The 15,225-nt window shown below is 40.6% G+C and overlaps 1 protein-coding gene across 5 annotated transcripts in view; it reads right to left on the bottom strand.

Annotated features, from left to right (window-relative positions):
* LOC129862410 (engulfment and cell motility protein 3-like) overlaps positions 1-15,225 on the bottom strand; it is a 52,784-nt gene that overhangs the window by 8,607 nt on the left and 28,952 nt on the right. For 3 of the 5 annotated variants that reach the window (XM_055934062.1, XM_055934064.1, XM_055934063.1), the window contains exons 15-16: positions 14,131-14,267; positions 3,142-3,305 (exon numbers count right to left, since the gene is read on the bottom strand). In XM_055934062.1, coding sequence (XP_055790037.1) covers positions 3,142-3,305; positions 14,131-14,267 — 301 coding nt within the window. Of the gene's footprint in view, positions 1-3,141; positions 3,306-6,264; positions 6,619-14,130; positions 14,268-15,225 lie in introns of those variants that run through there. The other 2 variants (XM_055934065.1, XM_055934066.1) reach the window with 2 other exon arrangements.

Raw genomic sequence — 15,225 nt, 5'->3', positions numbered from 1 at the left:
AAAGCCCAGTATGATCGGTCCACCAGAGTCCTCTTCCATGCATTCACTGCCCAACAACGTGCAAACGAATGTTCACTAAAAATTGCTTGGATTTTGGGTCAACACCAAAAGCCATTTTACTGACGGGGGAGTGGTGATGGAGTGCATGAATGCTGTTGCTGTTGCTGAAACTTTACTTGATGGTAAACAAAAAGACGAGCTGTGTGAAAAGATCAAGCAAATCCCAATGCCACGTACAACAACAGCAAGAAAGAGTGAAATACTAACAGAGGATGTATTAACGCAGCTTGATGAAGCTATTCGGAGTGCACCATGCAGAGCATTAGCTGTTGATGAATCTGCTGATGTGAGTAATAATGCCCAGCTTCTAGTGTATGTTATATTTTACCACACAGAGAAGAAGGAATTCTGTGAAGACCTGTTAGGTACAACACTACTCAACACACATACAAGAGGAAAGGACATAGACATGGCCATAAAGGAGATGCTGAGAAAGAGGGGGATAGATCTAAAACAAGTGGTCTCTATCACCTCAGACGGGGCCCCTGCTATGACAGGATGAGAGAGAGGAGCTGTGGCACGGCTGAAAGAGGACAACCCTGATCTCACAGCTTACCACTCCATTCATCAGTCTGTTCTGTGCGCCAATCTGTCAGAAGAGTATGCTGAAGTGATGAATACAATGATGAAACTCCTCAACTTCCTCAGGGCATCCTCATGTCATCAACATCGCCTGCTGAGAGAATTCCTGAAAGAAGTTGAGGCAAATGCAAATGACCTACTGCTGCACAACAATGTAAGATGGCTCAGTAAAGGCAGGGTGTTGGAACGTCCATTCGAAAGGAAATAACAGCTTTCCTAGTACAGCTCAAGAGTCAGAAGGCAACATAGTTTTCACTATTTTTGCAAGACAAGAGCAAAATGGATATTGGTGCTTTTTTGGTAGACATCACATCACACCTTAATGAGCTCAACGTGAAACTACAGGGCAAGAACAATTCAGTTTGTCATTTGATGACATCTGTCTGGTCCTTCCAGAGGAAAATGGAAGTGTTCAAGGAAGATCTTCAAGGAAACTGTGCACACTTCTCAAAAGTGCAGGAACAGATTCGGGGTGAGAGAGATGTTTCTCCTCATGTTGAATTCATAGATCAGCTGATTGGAAACTTCAGAAATCGCTTTGACAGCTTCAGCCTTGGACAGCAGCTCCTTCTAATTGAGAATCAATTCCTCATCATAGATGTCAGGCGATTTTTAAAGGAGGTGACAAAGACCTTCAAGTGGGCACATGCTGGATCTCTACAGATGGAACTGATTGATCTGCAAGCAAATGTTGCACTAAGAGAGCACTTTCAACTAACTGATCATGACACTTTCTGGATGCAGACTGTGTCTGAGACTGTTTTCCCTGGTCTAACCAAAGTATCACTACACACCTTGACCATGTTTGGCTCCACATACAGTTGTGAGTCTTCTTTCTCCACTATGAACCTCATAAAAAATAAGTACCATTCTAGACTCACCAATGAGCACCAACATATGTGCATGAGAATGGCACTGACTCCATTCCAGCCAAGGTTCAAATTACTGGCAGGACAAGCGAAAGCCCATTTCTCTCACAAAAGAAGAGATATGGAGAAGTGAAGTGGGAGAGAGTAGGAAAGATACATATTAAACCTGTGGTTCCTTATTTGATCAAAAATCAAAGCACTTTTTTCAGAAACAGGCACTTTTGTTATTTTATTGTGAAGATGCAGTCTTGTTTAATTTGAAATGAGAACATCTGTGATAGGCCTACTTTTATTTATGATTAGGCTGCATATTTATTTTACCTCATATTTAATGTGTCTGCATTGAAAATGTGCAATAAATATTGTTGAAATGTTATTGAAATTTAGTACTTTGTTTATTAGCTATGCATATAGAAGAACTACATATGTCCCCAAATCATAGCGCACGTTAGACATTTTAATGGTTTAGACCTTTGGGGGGAGAAAATGTTAGTCACTGGGCCTCTTTGAATTCTAATTGTACAACCCTGGCCTTTATGGTGGAAGTCAGAGAGCTGGTCGTGTGGTGCCAGGACAACAACCTCTCCCTCAATGTGATCAAGACAAAGGAGATGATTGTGGACTACAGGAAAAGGAGGACCGAGCACACCCCCATTCTTATCGACAGGGCTGTAGTGGAGCAGGTTGAGAGTTCCTTGGTGTCCACGTCACCAACAAACTATCATGGTCCAAACCCACTAAGACAGTCGTGAAGAGGGCACAACAAAGCCTATTTCCCCTCTGGAGACTGAAAAGATGTGGCATGGGTCCTTAGATCCTCAAAAGGTTCTACAGCTGCACCATCGAGAGCATCCTCACTGGTTGCATCACTGCCTGGTATGGCAACTGCTCGGCCTCTGACCGCAAGGCACTACAGAGGGTAGTGCGTACGGCACAGTACATCACTGGGGCCAAGCTTCCTGCCATCCAGGACCTCTATACCAGGCGGTGTCAGAGGAATGCCCTAAAAATTGTCAAAGACAACCCTAGTCATAGACAAGTCTAGGTCCGAAAGGCTTCTTAACAACTTCTACCTCCAAGCCATAAGACTCCTGAACATCTAATCATTGCCACCCCCCTTTACGCTGCTGCTACTCTCTGTTTCTTATCTATGCATAGTCACTTTAATAACTCTACCTACATGTACATATTACCTCATTTATCTCAACTAACCGGTGCCCCCGCACATTGACTCTGTACCGGTACCCCTTGTATATATCCTCGCTATTGTTATTTTACTGCTGCTGTTTAATTATTTGTTACTTTTTTACTTATCTATTTTTAACTTATTAGTTATTTTTCTCTAACGATCTAAAGCATTGTTGGTTAAAGGCTTGTAAGTAAGCGTTTCACTGTAAGGTCTACACCTGTTGTATTCGGTGCATGTGACAAATACAATTTGATTTGATCTTGATACACGCTGAAGTATACACACACTACGGGGGCTGATCCCTCTACAGGCCTTTGGGGGAAGTACAGGCTGACAAGGGGGGGGGGGGGGGGGTTGTGTGTGAGTGAGAGAGTGAGAGAGTGAGAGAGTGAGAGCTTGAGAGAGAGAAAAAAATTCTGCCCAAACAGTTAAAGGACTCACAATACAGGCGGCGCGAGGGTCTCCTCCTGGTGCAGCCGCTCTGTCTGGCGTAGTTTGAGGATCTCACTGTAGTTCAGAGCATTCACCTTGTTCTTAAACAGCTCCAGAGACGTGGGCTTACTGGACAGAGTCCTAGTGATCTGCTCACGCACAACCTGCATTACCTAAAGACGTACAGAGACAGTCAACATTGATTATTTGAATGGGAAAACATACCAGCTATGTTATGGCTGTAGAAATGGTTTCTCTGGTGGGTTACACTATTCAAAAGTATGCAGTACTGTATATCATATTTGAATATATTTCAGTAGCTAGCAATTTGAGTGAATATGGGTATGAGTTGAGAGAGAGCTGGACACAGTGATGCTTACACAAGGCTTTACACACCTTTTAGATAAAACTATGCTAAATCAATTCACGTCACCAAATAATTGATTAAAACACACTGTTTTGCCGCGAAGGTCAACAGTAATCTTAACAGCACTCTGTATGGTAGCACCATGGGGTAGCCGGAGGACAGCTAGTTTCCGTCCTCCTCTGGGTACATTGACTTCAATACAAAATCTAGGAGGCTCATGGTTCTCACCACCTTCCATAGACTTACACAGTAATTATGACAGCTTCTGGAGGACTGACATGTTGTCCAACAAATCAAATGATCAGAGAATGAATCTAGTCCCTAAAGCATAAGCTACAGCTAGCTAGCCTAGTTTTGAACAAATACTTTTATTCAAAAAAGAAAGAGAAGCGAGAGAGAGAGAGAGAGAGCTAGCTATATTTTGTTGTATTATATTTTTTCACTTTCACTTACTTATCTAGTGAATGCAGCTAGCTAGTTTAGCCTATTCAAACACCCAGCACAAACAGAGAGGGATGCTATGTTACCTAGCTGGCTATGGTTATCCAACATTGGAACTTTTCCAAGTCAAGGTAAGCTTTTGATTGTATTAATGTATTGCCACCGGGGCCTGCCGGTGTAACTGCTAAACTGCTTGCCGACCGTACACTGTACTGCATGATTGTAGCGAGTTTACTAAGGAGTTAGTTCTAGTAGCTACGTTGACTATGACATTAGCTCATTTGGTGACAACGATGTAGGCTGTGTGTAGCGGTTAGCGGTTGTGATATGAAGGTTTGGCTTGGAAAGCTTTTTTAGCCTGGTCACAGACATAGGATGTGTTATACACTGAAGTCCACAAGTGAAGGGAAAAGTTGAGAGGAGGAGAGCACGTAGGTGCGAGAAGGAATATACAATGAGCAAAGTGTACATGCTGTTTGTACACGGCTGCTATGAAAGTGAATTGTGTTTGCGTGTGATCATGGGTGTATTCTTCCCCCGATTCTGTTGAAAAACATTTCTTAAACGGAACGAAACAGGGATAAACATACCTGAATTTGTCCAATAGAAACTGTAGTTTGCCACTGTTGGACTAATGATTACACTCTAGGGCCTAGAACAACTAGATCCAGGCAAGAGTGTGCAATGCAGTATTGAATGTGTCACTGTCTATCACCTTAATCACTCAATTCTTTCTCTCAACCTGTGCACCTACGCTGTAAACTTTCATTCATAGGCTAGGTTGTAGCAACATCATGATGGGTATAGGGAACATGTTGAGTATCATGTAGTAGCCTAAACCTATCAATGTCACATTGATCTGGGTGAATGGAATATGAATGACATTCATCCAATATGCTTTAATAGAAATAAGACAATGCTCATTAAAAAAATGATCGTCCTCCATCATCTTAAATGGCACCGACCGCCACTGGTGTGTGTCTGTGCAAGGGTGTGTCTGTATGTGAGAGAGGAAAATCTATGTTTCTTTCTACCATTGTGGCCACAGTTTAAAATTTCATTACAGAAATCTATGAGAACACACCAAACCCAACACAACTTAATTCAATCTCCCTCTTTCCTCCCCTCCTCTGTCTCTCTCCCTTTATATTCATCTCTCTTCCTCTCAGCGCGTCCCTACTTGGAATGTGTCTCAACACTGCTCTTGACCCCAAGCAGCCGTCGCCATGGGAATGTCATTTTTCTGTGCGTCATGGTAACCTGCCCTCTTAAAAGCTCCACAGCACAACAGTATGGAGCCCTTTTATGAAATAATGTGTACAGATATGTGGAGGGCACAATAACCATGACCCATGAAGGATGACAGGCTCTAAATGACAGAGTATCCATAGAGACCCCAGTATCTATGGAGTAAGAAGCAAGGAGCAAACAGTGTATAGCAATGGGGCACTCATCATCTATCTGCTGTGCATACAGTACTCATGAGGCACATAGTTGTATTTGTCAGCACCAAGTCTATTGGACCAATTCATCCCAATGCCTGTCGTGCTGATGTTAAATCCAAAATAATCAAGTCTCAATAACAGAAATGAAAGGAAATAGAACGCAACACCTGTAACAAAATACATATTACTAAAAACAATATAACTTTACAACCAGTGACCGTTAAACAAATATCCTGTGTTAAACACAGAATTGGACAAGGCTACACTACAACACAGCAACTACTGTACATTACATACACAGCACTTAATGGTATAGTTATCACACAATTCTAAAACAAAAGCCCAAAATTGTACTAATATGTAATAGCCATGTAATATAATATGTATTATAAACTGGGTGGTTTGAGCCCTGAATGCTGATTGGCTGACAGCTGTGGTATATGAGACCGTATACCACGGGTATGACAAAACATTTATTTTTACTGCTCTAATTACGTTGGAAACCAGTTTATAATAGCAATAAGGCACCTCGGGGGTTCTAAGGGCTGTGTCCAGGCACTCCACATTGGGTCGTGCGAATGAACAGTCCTTAGCCATGGTATATTGGCCATATATCATACCTCCTCAGGCCATATTACTTAATTAATCAATGTAGGCATAAAAATATCTTTATAACAACACATCCAAGGACATTGGCACTAAAAGTGTAACGGAAATTCAGACAGTCATTATATATTCTGACAAATACTTGAACAAAACAAAGCTATAATTGACACCTTGCTTAAATTCCCCCAAGCTCCACCCTGTGTAACAACATTATTCACATTCTGTGTACATACCACCTACAAATGATAAATGAACAAAAATACAGTATCTCACCTCCATAGTGTGTCCTTCAAGTACAACCCAGAGGCCAACAATGTTAGTTCAACAGTCAAGAGAGAGAGAAAGGGAGATATGAGAGGAGAGAAATGGAGGAGAGGACAGCCGAGGGGGGAATAAGAGAGAGTAGCACCTTTATGGCATCATAGTCCAGAGCTAAGGTTATTTTGTAAACACATAGTCACAAACACTCCCGTCCGCTGCCTCTCTCCCCTGCCGTCACTCTTCTGGTTTAGCCAATAGAAAGAGAACCCCAGTACAGGAGACTGTTACCTCAGCCATAGTGAGGAGCAGCTGTCTCTGTTCCCTTACAACCCAGCAGTGTGTGTGTGTGTGCGCAGGAAAAGTGTGTGTGTGAGTATGTGTGGTGGGGGCGTCGTCACATACACATACACACAGCGCTAGTTGGAGGGCCCCAGCTGGCAGCAGCGTGTTGCCTGGAGCGATTAACGCCTGAAATCGACAGCACAGTTAGGGGTTTATTGGAGGGAAGGGGGAGAGAGAGAAAGAGATGGAGAGACAGGGTTTGTGATTGAATGAGAGGAGAAACAGCGAGACTGCAACAGTCTGAGGGACATGGTAGAAAAGCCAAATATAGACTCCCAGTATGGCTTGTTGACAGTCTAACTGAGGTGTTGAATTTGCTACTGTGAGACAAGCATGGACGAGACAGATACCAGTCACTCTTCAAGCAGTAAACAACACATTCGCTCAGCACCAGTAGTCTGCATACATTCCCTTAATATTTCTCATCAGACCTAACAAGTATCTGACTAAAGGGTGAACTATTCTTAAGCGGAGAGAAGAATAACACAAGCAACATAGGAAGATGCCTTCGTTTTGTATCCCCGCTCTCTCTGTCTCTCTAACATGGCTGACCACTGTCCATCTCTCCATTGTTGGCGTCCAGAGGTTTTTCTCTTGTGTAATTACTGCTGATGGACAAAGCGATTGTGTGGGGCCTTTCTCCCTTGCTCTGATTCTGCTATGGAGCGGGATTCTCTTTGTGCTTCTAATGCCCCATTGTCCCTGCCCCACGGGAGTTGTGGGCACAAGCTGTGCAACACAATGACACAAGGTTAGGGACTTATGACCAAAATATAGTACCCAACATCCAATGTGTACCAAACTTCTTCGTACGAATGAGTAAGACATGAGGAATCCCCCAAAATTGTCAAACGCCACTAATGTAACCCCACATCGCTGCCTGCACCTGCCTGCCCGTCCAACATCACTACTCTGGACGGTTCTGACTTAGAATATGTGGACAACTACAAATACCTAGGTGTCTGGTTAGACTGTAAACTCTCCTTCCTGACTCACATCAAACATCTCCAATCCAAAGTGAAATCTAGAATTGGCTTCCTATTTCGCAACAAAGCATCCTTCACTCATGCTGCCAAACATATCCTCGTAAAACGGACCATCCTACCGATCCTCGACTTCGGCGATGTCATTTACAAAATAGCCTCCAATACCCTACTCAATAAATTGGATGCAGTCTATCACAATGCCATCCGTTTTGTCACCAAAGCCCCATATACTACCCACCACTGCGACCTGTAGGCTCTTGTTGGCTAGCCCTCACTACATATTCGTCGCCAAACCCACTGGCTCCAGGTCATCTATAAGTCTTTGCTAGGTAAAGCCCCGCCTTAGCTCAGCTCACTGGTCACCATTGCAACAACCACCCGTAGCAAGCGCTCCAGAAGGTATATTTCACTGGTCATCCCCAAAGCCAACTCCTACTTTGGCTGCCTTTCCTTCCAGTTCTTTGCGGCCAATGACTGGAATGAATTGCAAAAATCACTGAAGTTGGAGTCGTATATATCCCTCTCTAACTTTAAGCATCAGCTGTCAGAGCAGCTTAACGATCACTGTACCTGTACACAGCCAATCTGTAAATAGCACACCCAACTACCTCATCCCCATATTATTACTTACCCTCTTGCACCTCAGTATCTCTACTTGCTTATCATCATCTGCACATCTATCACTCCAGTGTTAATGCTAAATTGTAATTATTTCGCCTCTATGGCCTATTTAATTCTGTACAGCACTTTTTGACATCAGCTGATGTAAGAAGGGTTTTACAAATTAATTTGATTGAAATTTGATTGATTATTGCCTACCTCCCTACTCTTCTACATTTGCACACACTGTACATAGATTTTTCATTTTTTTTCCTCTATTGTGTAATTGACTATACATTTGTTTATGTGTAACTCTGTGTTGTTTTTGTCACACTGCTTTGCTTTATCTTGGTCAGGTCACAGTTGTAAATGACAACTTGTTCTCAACTGGCCTGGTTAAATAAAGGTGAAAAAAGGTCTGATTTCATTACTACTAAAACAGGACCCAGGTGGTAAGTAAAAAGATCCAGTCCATTTAAAAAACTGTAGGTCTCTAAAACTTCAATGTTGTGATGCGAAAGTCCTGGCGAAATGCATAGCTTATAGAATAAAAAAGATAACACCAGATATTGTTCATCTTGATCAGACAGGTTTTTTAACTGGACAATATATTGGAGATAATATACGACAATTACTTGAAGCAATTTAACATTGTGAAACATTGAAAATACCAGGTCTGGTCTTCATAGCAAATTTTGAAAAGGCGTTTGATAAAGTATGATTAGAAGTGATATATAAATGCCTGGAATACTTTAATTTTGGTGAATCTCTTATATAATGGGTTATAGTTATGTACAGCAACCCCAGATGTAAAATAGTAAACAATGGTTACTTCTCAGAAAGTATTGAGCTTTTAAGAGGAGTAAAACAAGGCTGTTCGTTGTCTCCATTTCTATTTATTATGGCCATTGAAATGTTAGCTATTAAAATTAGATCCAACAAGAACATCAAGGGGTTAGAAATCCAGGGGATAAAAACAAAAGTGTCAATGTATGCTGATGACTCTAGTTTTTTCTTAAGACTGCAAACTGATCCCTGCACAGTCTCATTGAAGATCTTGATCACTTTTCTAGCCTCTCTGGATTAAAACCTAATTATGACAAATTATATTACCTATTGGATCGTTAAAAAATAGTGTTTACACTACCTTGTAGTTTACCCATAAAATGGGGGGAAAAAAGATACAATTTTATTTGGAATGCTAAAGCAGACAAAATTAAACGTGCCTATTTATATAATGAATATGAGTTTGGGGGGCTAAAATGATTAAATATTAAAGCTTTAAACCTCCCACTAAAAGCTTCACTCATACCTAAGTCATACTTAAACCCAAAATGGTTCTCCAGTAGATTATTAAGAAAAGCTCACCCATTGTTAAAAAATTTCTTTTTTGCCTTCATACAGATTACTACCTCTAATTTCTGATGAATTGAAAATGAAATTTTGTTTAAAGTATCACCCTTTCTTAAACAAGCCATACAAAGCTGGTTACAATTCCAGTTTTATCATCCAGGAAAGATAATACTTCAACAAATGTTATGGTTGAACTCAAAGATATTGATAAATAAAAAAGCATTCTTTATGAAAAAAATGTTTAAAAATGGTGTTATATTTATTAATGATATTTTGAATAGAAATGGAGGAGTTACATATGCAGTTATCGAAAATATATGGGAATATCTATTTAATCCAATGCAGGAGGCAAGTGGAAAAGGGAGAAGGTAGGGAACTTGTATGTCTGCCATATATTAAAGATACAAATTGACTGAAAGGAACTGGCATAAAAAGAAAAATATACCAGTTTCATCTGAGGACAAAGATGTTGACAGCTGAGCCATACAGGTTGCAAAATCAATGGGAGATTTTCGATGTACCAATTTCATGGCACATGGTTTATGAACTGATACAAAAAACTACACTTGATTCAACACTTAAGAGTTTTTCAAGTTAAATGATTATTTAAAATTCTTGCCACCAACAGAATGCTATATATACAGCCGTGGCCAAAAGTTTTGAGAATGACACAAATATTAATTTCCACAAAGTTTGCTGCGTCAGTGTCTTTAGATATTTTTGTCAGATGTTACTATGGAATACTGAAGTATAATTACAAGCATTTCATAAGTGTCAAAGGCTTTTATTGACAATTACATTAAGTTGATGCAAAGAGTCAATATTTGCAGTGTTGACCCTTCTTTTTCAAGACCTCTGCAATCTGCCCTGGCATGCTGTCAAATTAACTTCCGGCCCACATCCTGACTGATGGCAGCCCATTCTTGCATAATCAATGCTTGGAGTTTGTCGGAATTTGTGAGTTTTTGTTTGTCCACCCGCCTCTTGAGGAGTGACCACAAGTTCTCAATGGGATTAAGGTCTGGGGAGTTTCCTGGCCATGGACCCAAAATATCGATGTTTTGTTCCCCGAGCCACTTAGTTATCACTTTGCCTTATGGCAAGGTGCTCCATCATGCTGGAAAAGGCATTGTTCGTCACCAAACTGTTCTTGGATGGTTGGGAGAAGTTGCTCTCAGAGGATGTGTTGGTACCATTCTTTATTCATGGCTGTGTTCTTAGGCAAAATTGTGAGTGAGCCCACTCCCTTGGCTGAGAAGCAACCCCACCCACACATGAATGGTCTCAGGATGCTTTACTGTTGGCATAACACAGGACTGATGTTAGCGCTCACCTGGTCCTCTCCGGACAAGCTTTCTTCAAGGATGCCCCAAACAATCAGAAAGGGGATTCATCAGAGAAAATGACTTTACCCCAGTCCTCAGCAGTCCAATCCCTGTACCTTTGCAGAATAACAGTCTGTCCCTGATGTTTTTCCTGGAGAAGTGACTCCTTTGCTGCCCTTCTTGACACCAGGCCATCCTCCAAAAGTATTTGCCTCACTGTGCGTGCAGATGCACTCACACTTTCCTGCTGCCATTCCTGAGCAAACTCTGTACTGGTGGTGCCCCGATCCCGCAGCTGAATCAACTTTAGGAGACGGTCCTGGCACTTGCTGAACTTTCTTGGGCGCCCTGAAGCCTTCTGCAGAAATGCAGTGGAAATGTTTTTGGGGGGATTCAGTTCATTTGCATGGCAAAGAGGTACTTTGCAATTAATTGCAATTCATCTGATCACTCTTCATAACATTCTGGAGTATATTCAAATTGCCATCATACAAACTGAGGCAGCAGACTTTGTAAAAATGTATATTTGTGTCATTCTCAAAACTTTTGGCCACGACTGTATGTATGGGGCATACAACAATCTCAGCTCTGTAGATTTTGTTGCAAAGAGACAGAATCAATAGATCACTTATTCTGGTATTGCACCTATGTAGCTTGTTTCTGGTCACAGGTTCAGGAATGGTTCAAAATGCACTTGCACTTAAAATGAACCTTACAAATAGCAGTGTTGGGCGATTTGGAAAGCCATAGCCAGTCAATAAATAATATAATAATACTCATATGAAAGGTTTTCATCTTTAGCTCACAATCTGTGGATAATATACGATAAGAAAGATTCAAACATTTTGTAAAACATCAGAGCACAATTGAAAAATATATGGCACATGGAAACCAAACAAGGGTGGTCAATGGTGATAGGTGGGATGGACTTAGAGTGGCTGAGGGTTGGGATTAAAGAGTTTGTTTGGTAATGTATTGTTGTTATATATAAAAGTACCATGTATGTAAAATGTGTATGTAAAATGTAAATATAAAATGTATGTATATGTATCAAAAGAGCAGTAAAAAAAAATACAATATTTGTCCTCTGAAGAGGGGGAGTGGTGGAGGGGTAAATTATATATATATTTTTTTACAAATGTAAAAATCCAAAATAATTAAAAAATAAATGTTTATATTAATTAACACAAAAAAAAGATGACTGCAAGAGCTCAGAGCAGAATGCTCACTGAGGTTAAGAAGAATCCTAGAGTGTCAGCTAAAGACTTACAGAAATCTCTAGAACATGCTAACATCTCTGTTGACGAGTCTACGATACATAAAACACTAAACAAGAATGGTGATCAGGAAGGACACCACAGAAGAAGCCACTGTTGTCCAAAAAAAACACTGCACGTCTGAAGTTTGCAAAAGAGCACCTGTATGTTCCAAAATAATCTGTGGACAGATGAAACTAAAGTTGAGTTGTTTGGAAGGAACACACAACACTATGTGTGGAGAAAAAAATCCACAGCACAACAGCATCAAAACCTCATCCCAACTGTAAAGTATGGTGGAGGGAGCATCATGGTTTGGGGCTGTTTTGCTGCCTCAGGGCCTGGACAGCTTACTATCATCAATAGAAAAATGAATTCCCAAGTTTATCAAGACATTTTGAGGGAGAATGTAAGGCTATCTGTCCGCCAATTGAAGCTCAACAGAAGTTGGGTGATGCAACAGGACAATGACCCAAAACACAGAAGTAAATCAACAACAGAATGGCTTCAACAGAAGAAAATATGCCTTCTGTAGTGGCCCAGTCAGAGTCCTGACCTCAGCCCGATTGAGATACTGTGGCATGACCTCAAGAGAGCAGTTCAAACCAGACATCCCAAGAATATTGCTGAACTGAAACCGTTTTGTAAAGAGGAATGGTCCAAAACTCCTCCTAACTGTTGTGCAGGACTGATCCGCAACTACAGAAAACATTTGTTTGAGGTTATTGCTGCCAAAGGAGGGTCAAGCAGTTATTAAATCCAAGGGTACACATACTTTTCCCACCCTGCACTGTGAATGTTTACACGGTGTGTTCAATAAAGACATGAAAACGCATAATTGTTTGTGTGTTACTAGTTTTAGCAGACTGTGTTTGTCTATTGTTGTGACTTAGATGAAGATCAGATCAAATTTCATGACCAATTTATGCAGAAATCCAGGTAATAAAAAAAAAAAAACGAACTTTTCAGAGAAATTAGTCATTGAAGTCACTTGCATTATTTACCATAAAGTAGTGTGAAAGTATCAGGTTTTGACCACTAGATGCCACAGTTCGTGCTATACTTTGGGTAAAAAAACAATAGATTTGGCTCATTATGAAAATACATTTAGTGGTCATCCTCTTAATTCAAGCTAGTCCTCTATGAAAGCAAATCAGTTTGGCCTTCTTTTACACTTAATCTTTGGCTAGGAAATGTCAGATGTTGGGTAGTATATTTATTCAATATGATCTGAATCCTATAAATTAAAATGGCCCATTTGAGTGCAATCAATTAGCTTAATTTCTCATATATAAAATAACATTTCAACAAAATAATATTTCAGGAATGACAATCTTACCTGTTTCTAAAAACAGAAACAATTTAAGAACAATCTGAGATGGTGGGTGTCATGGCTTGCTCAAATGACATGGAATGACTCCTTTGTTAAACATGGCCCTGTTGTGAGGTTGTTGTCTGAGGGAGCCCAGTGCAGTTAGTATTAGAAAGGAGATGGCCATCACCTAGGGATGGTTATCGGGAAATAAAAATGCTTCAAAGGCTATAGCTCTACATCCGTGTCTACCATCTAGACTTTGACTAATCAATGTCCCGTTCTAACAATTCCGTCTGACTAATATACCCCAGCGGGTTGCCTGTCACTGTCCTGTATACTGTTCTTGGATACTGTAGTGGCTTATGGTGGCTCACAGGACACAGAGCGCTTGTTATTGTTTTCAGTGTAGCGTATGCAGTCAAATAGACTGTGTTTACTCCGGATGCCATGGACTGCTTTGAAGTTAGATTTTCTAAATTAGTTTACTGCTTTGCCACACAAATTAAGTTTGTGAGACGTCAGACGTTACAGTGTAACTTGCTAGGACATGATTGCTGCTTGCTTGCCTAAAACTGCCTGCTTGCCTATAACAAGAAGCGGTTGCTTGTACTCATAGATGAAAGTTAGATATGGGGAAAGAGTGGGAAAAAAAGTTACTGTGAGACAGACAGGTGTATGATGCGTAACACAGGCTGTGTTACCTTGTCAAAGTCCTCCTGCGTGGCTCTCATCTCCTTCCAGGTCTTGTTGATCAGCTGGATGCAGACGCAGAAAAGCTCCTCTAGCAGCCGGTCCTGAGAGAAGAAGATGGGGTGGTAGTTTGAACCAGTCTCTGAGGCTAGGGGAGAGAGAGCGAGAGGAACAATATGAGACCTTTAAGAAACGTTCATTTTAGTTTTTTGTTGCAAAATGTTTTTAAATGTTTTCCGTTGCAAACCCTACTGAACACAACCCTGTATCAGCATACATTTATAGGGCTACACATAGCTTCAGTATATTCTTATACAGTAGTATAAGACATACTGTATACTGTACACATATACATATACATAAGGGGTTTTCTTTATTTTTACTATTTTCTACATCGTAGAATAATAGTGAAGACATCAAAACTATGAAGTAACACATATGGAATCATGTAGTAACCAGAAAAGTGTTAAACAAATAAAAAAATATTTGATATTTTTCAAAGTAGCCACCCTTTGCCTTGATGAAAGCTTTGCCCACTCTTGGCATTCTCTCAACCAGCTTCATGAGGTCGTCACCTGGAATGCATTTCAATTAACAGGTGTGCCTTGTTAAAAGTAAAAAAGTGTAATTTATTTCCTTCTTAATACATTTGAGCCAGTCAGTTGTGACAAGCTAGGGGTGGTATACAGAAGATACCCCTATTTGGTAAAAGACCAAGTACATATTATCGCAAGAACTGCTCAAATAATCAATGAAAGTGCAGTCGCAAAAACCATCAAGTGCTATGATGAAACTGGCTCTCATGAGGACCGCCACAGGAAAGGAAGACCCAGAGTTACCTCTGCTGCAGAGGATAAGTTCATTACAGTTACCAGCCTCAGAAATTACAGCCCAAATAAATGCTTCACAGAGTTTAAGTAACAGACACATCTCCACATCAACTGTTCAAAGGAGACTGTGTGAATCAGGCATTCATGGTCGAATTGCTGAAAAAAAACACTACTAAAGAACAACAATAAGAAGAGACTTGCTTCAGCCAAGAAACACGAGCAATGGATTTTTTTTAACCTTTATTTAACTAGGCAAGTCAGTTAAAAACAAATTCT

The sequence above is a fragment of the Salvelinus fontinalis genome, chromosome 9 (genome assembly GCF_029448725.1).
Source record: "Salvelinus fontinalis isolate EN_2023a chromosome 9, ASM2944872v1, whole genome shotgun sequence".
NCBI lineage: Eukaryota > Metazoa > Chordata > Actinopteri > Salmoniformes > Salmonidae > Salvelinus > Salvelinus fontinalis.
The sequence above is the reverse complement of the archived record's forward strand: the minus strand, read 5'-3'. Positions and strand labels throughout refer to the sequence as shown.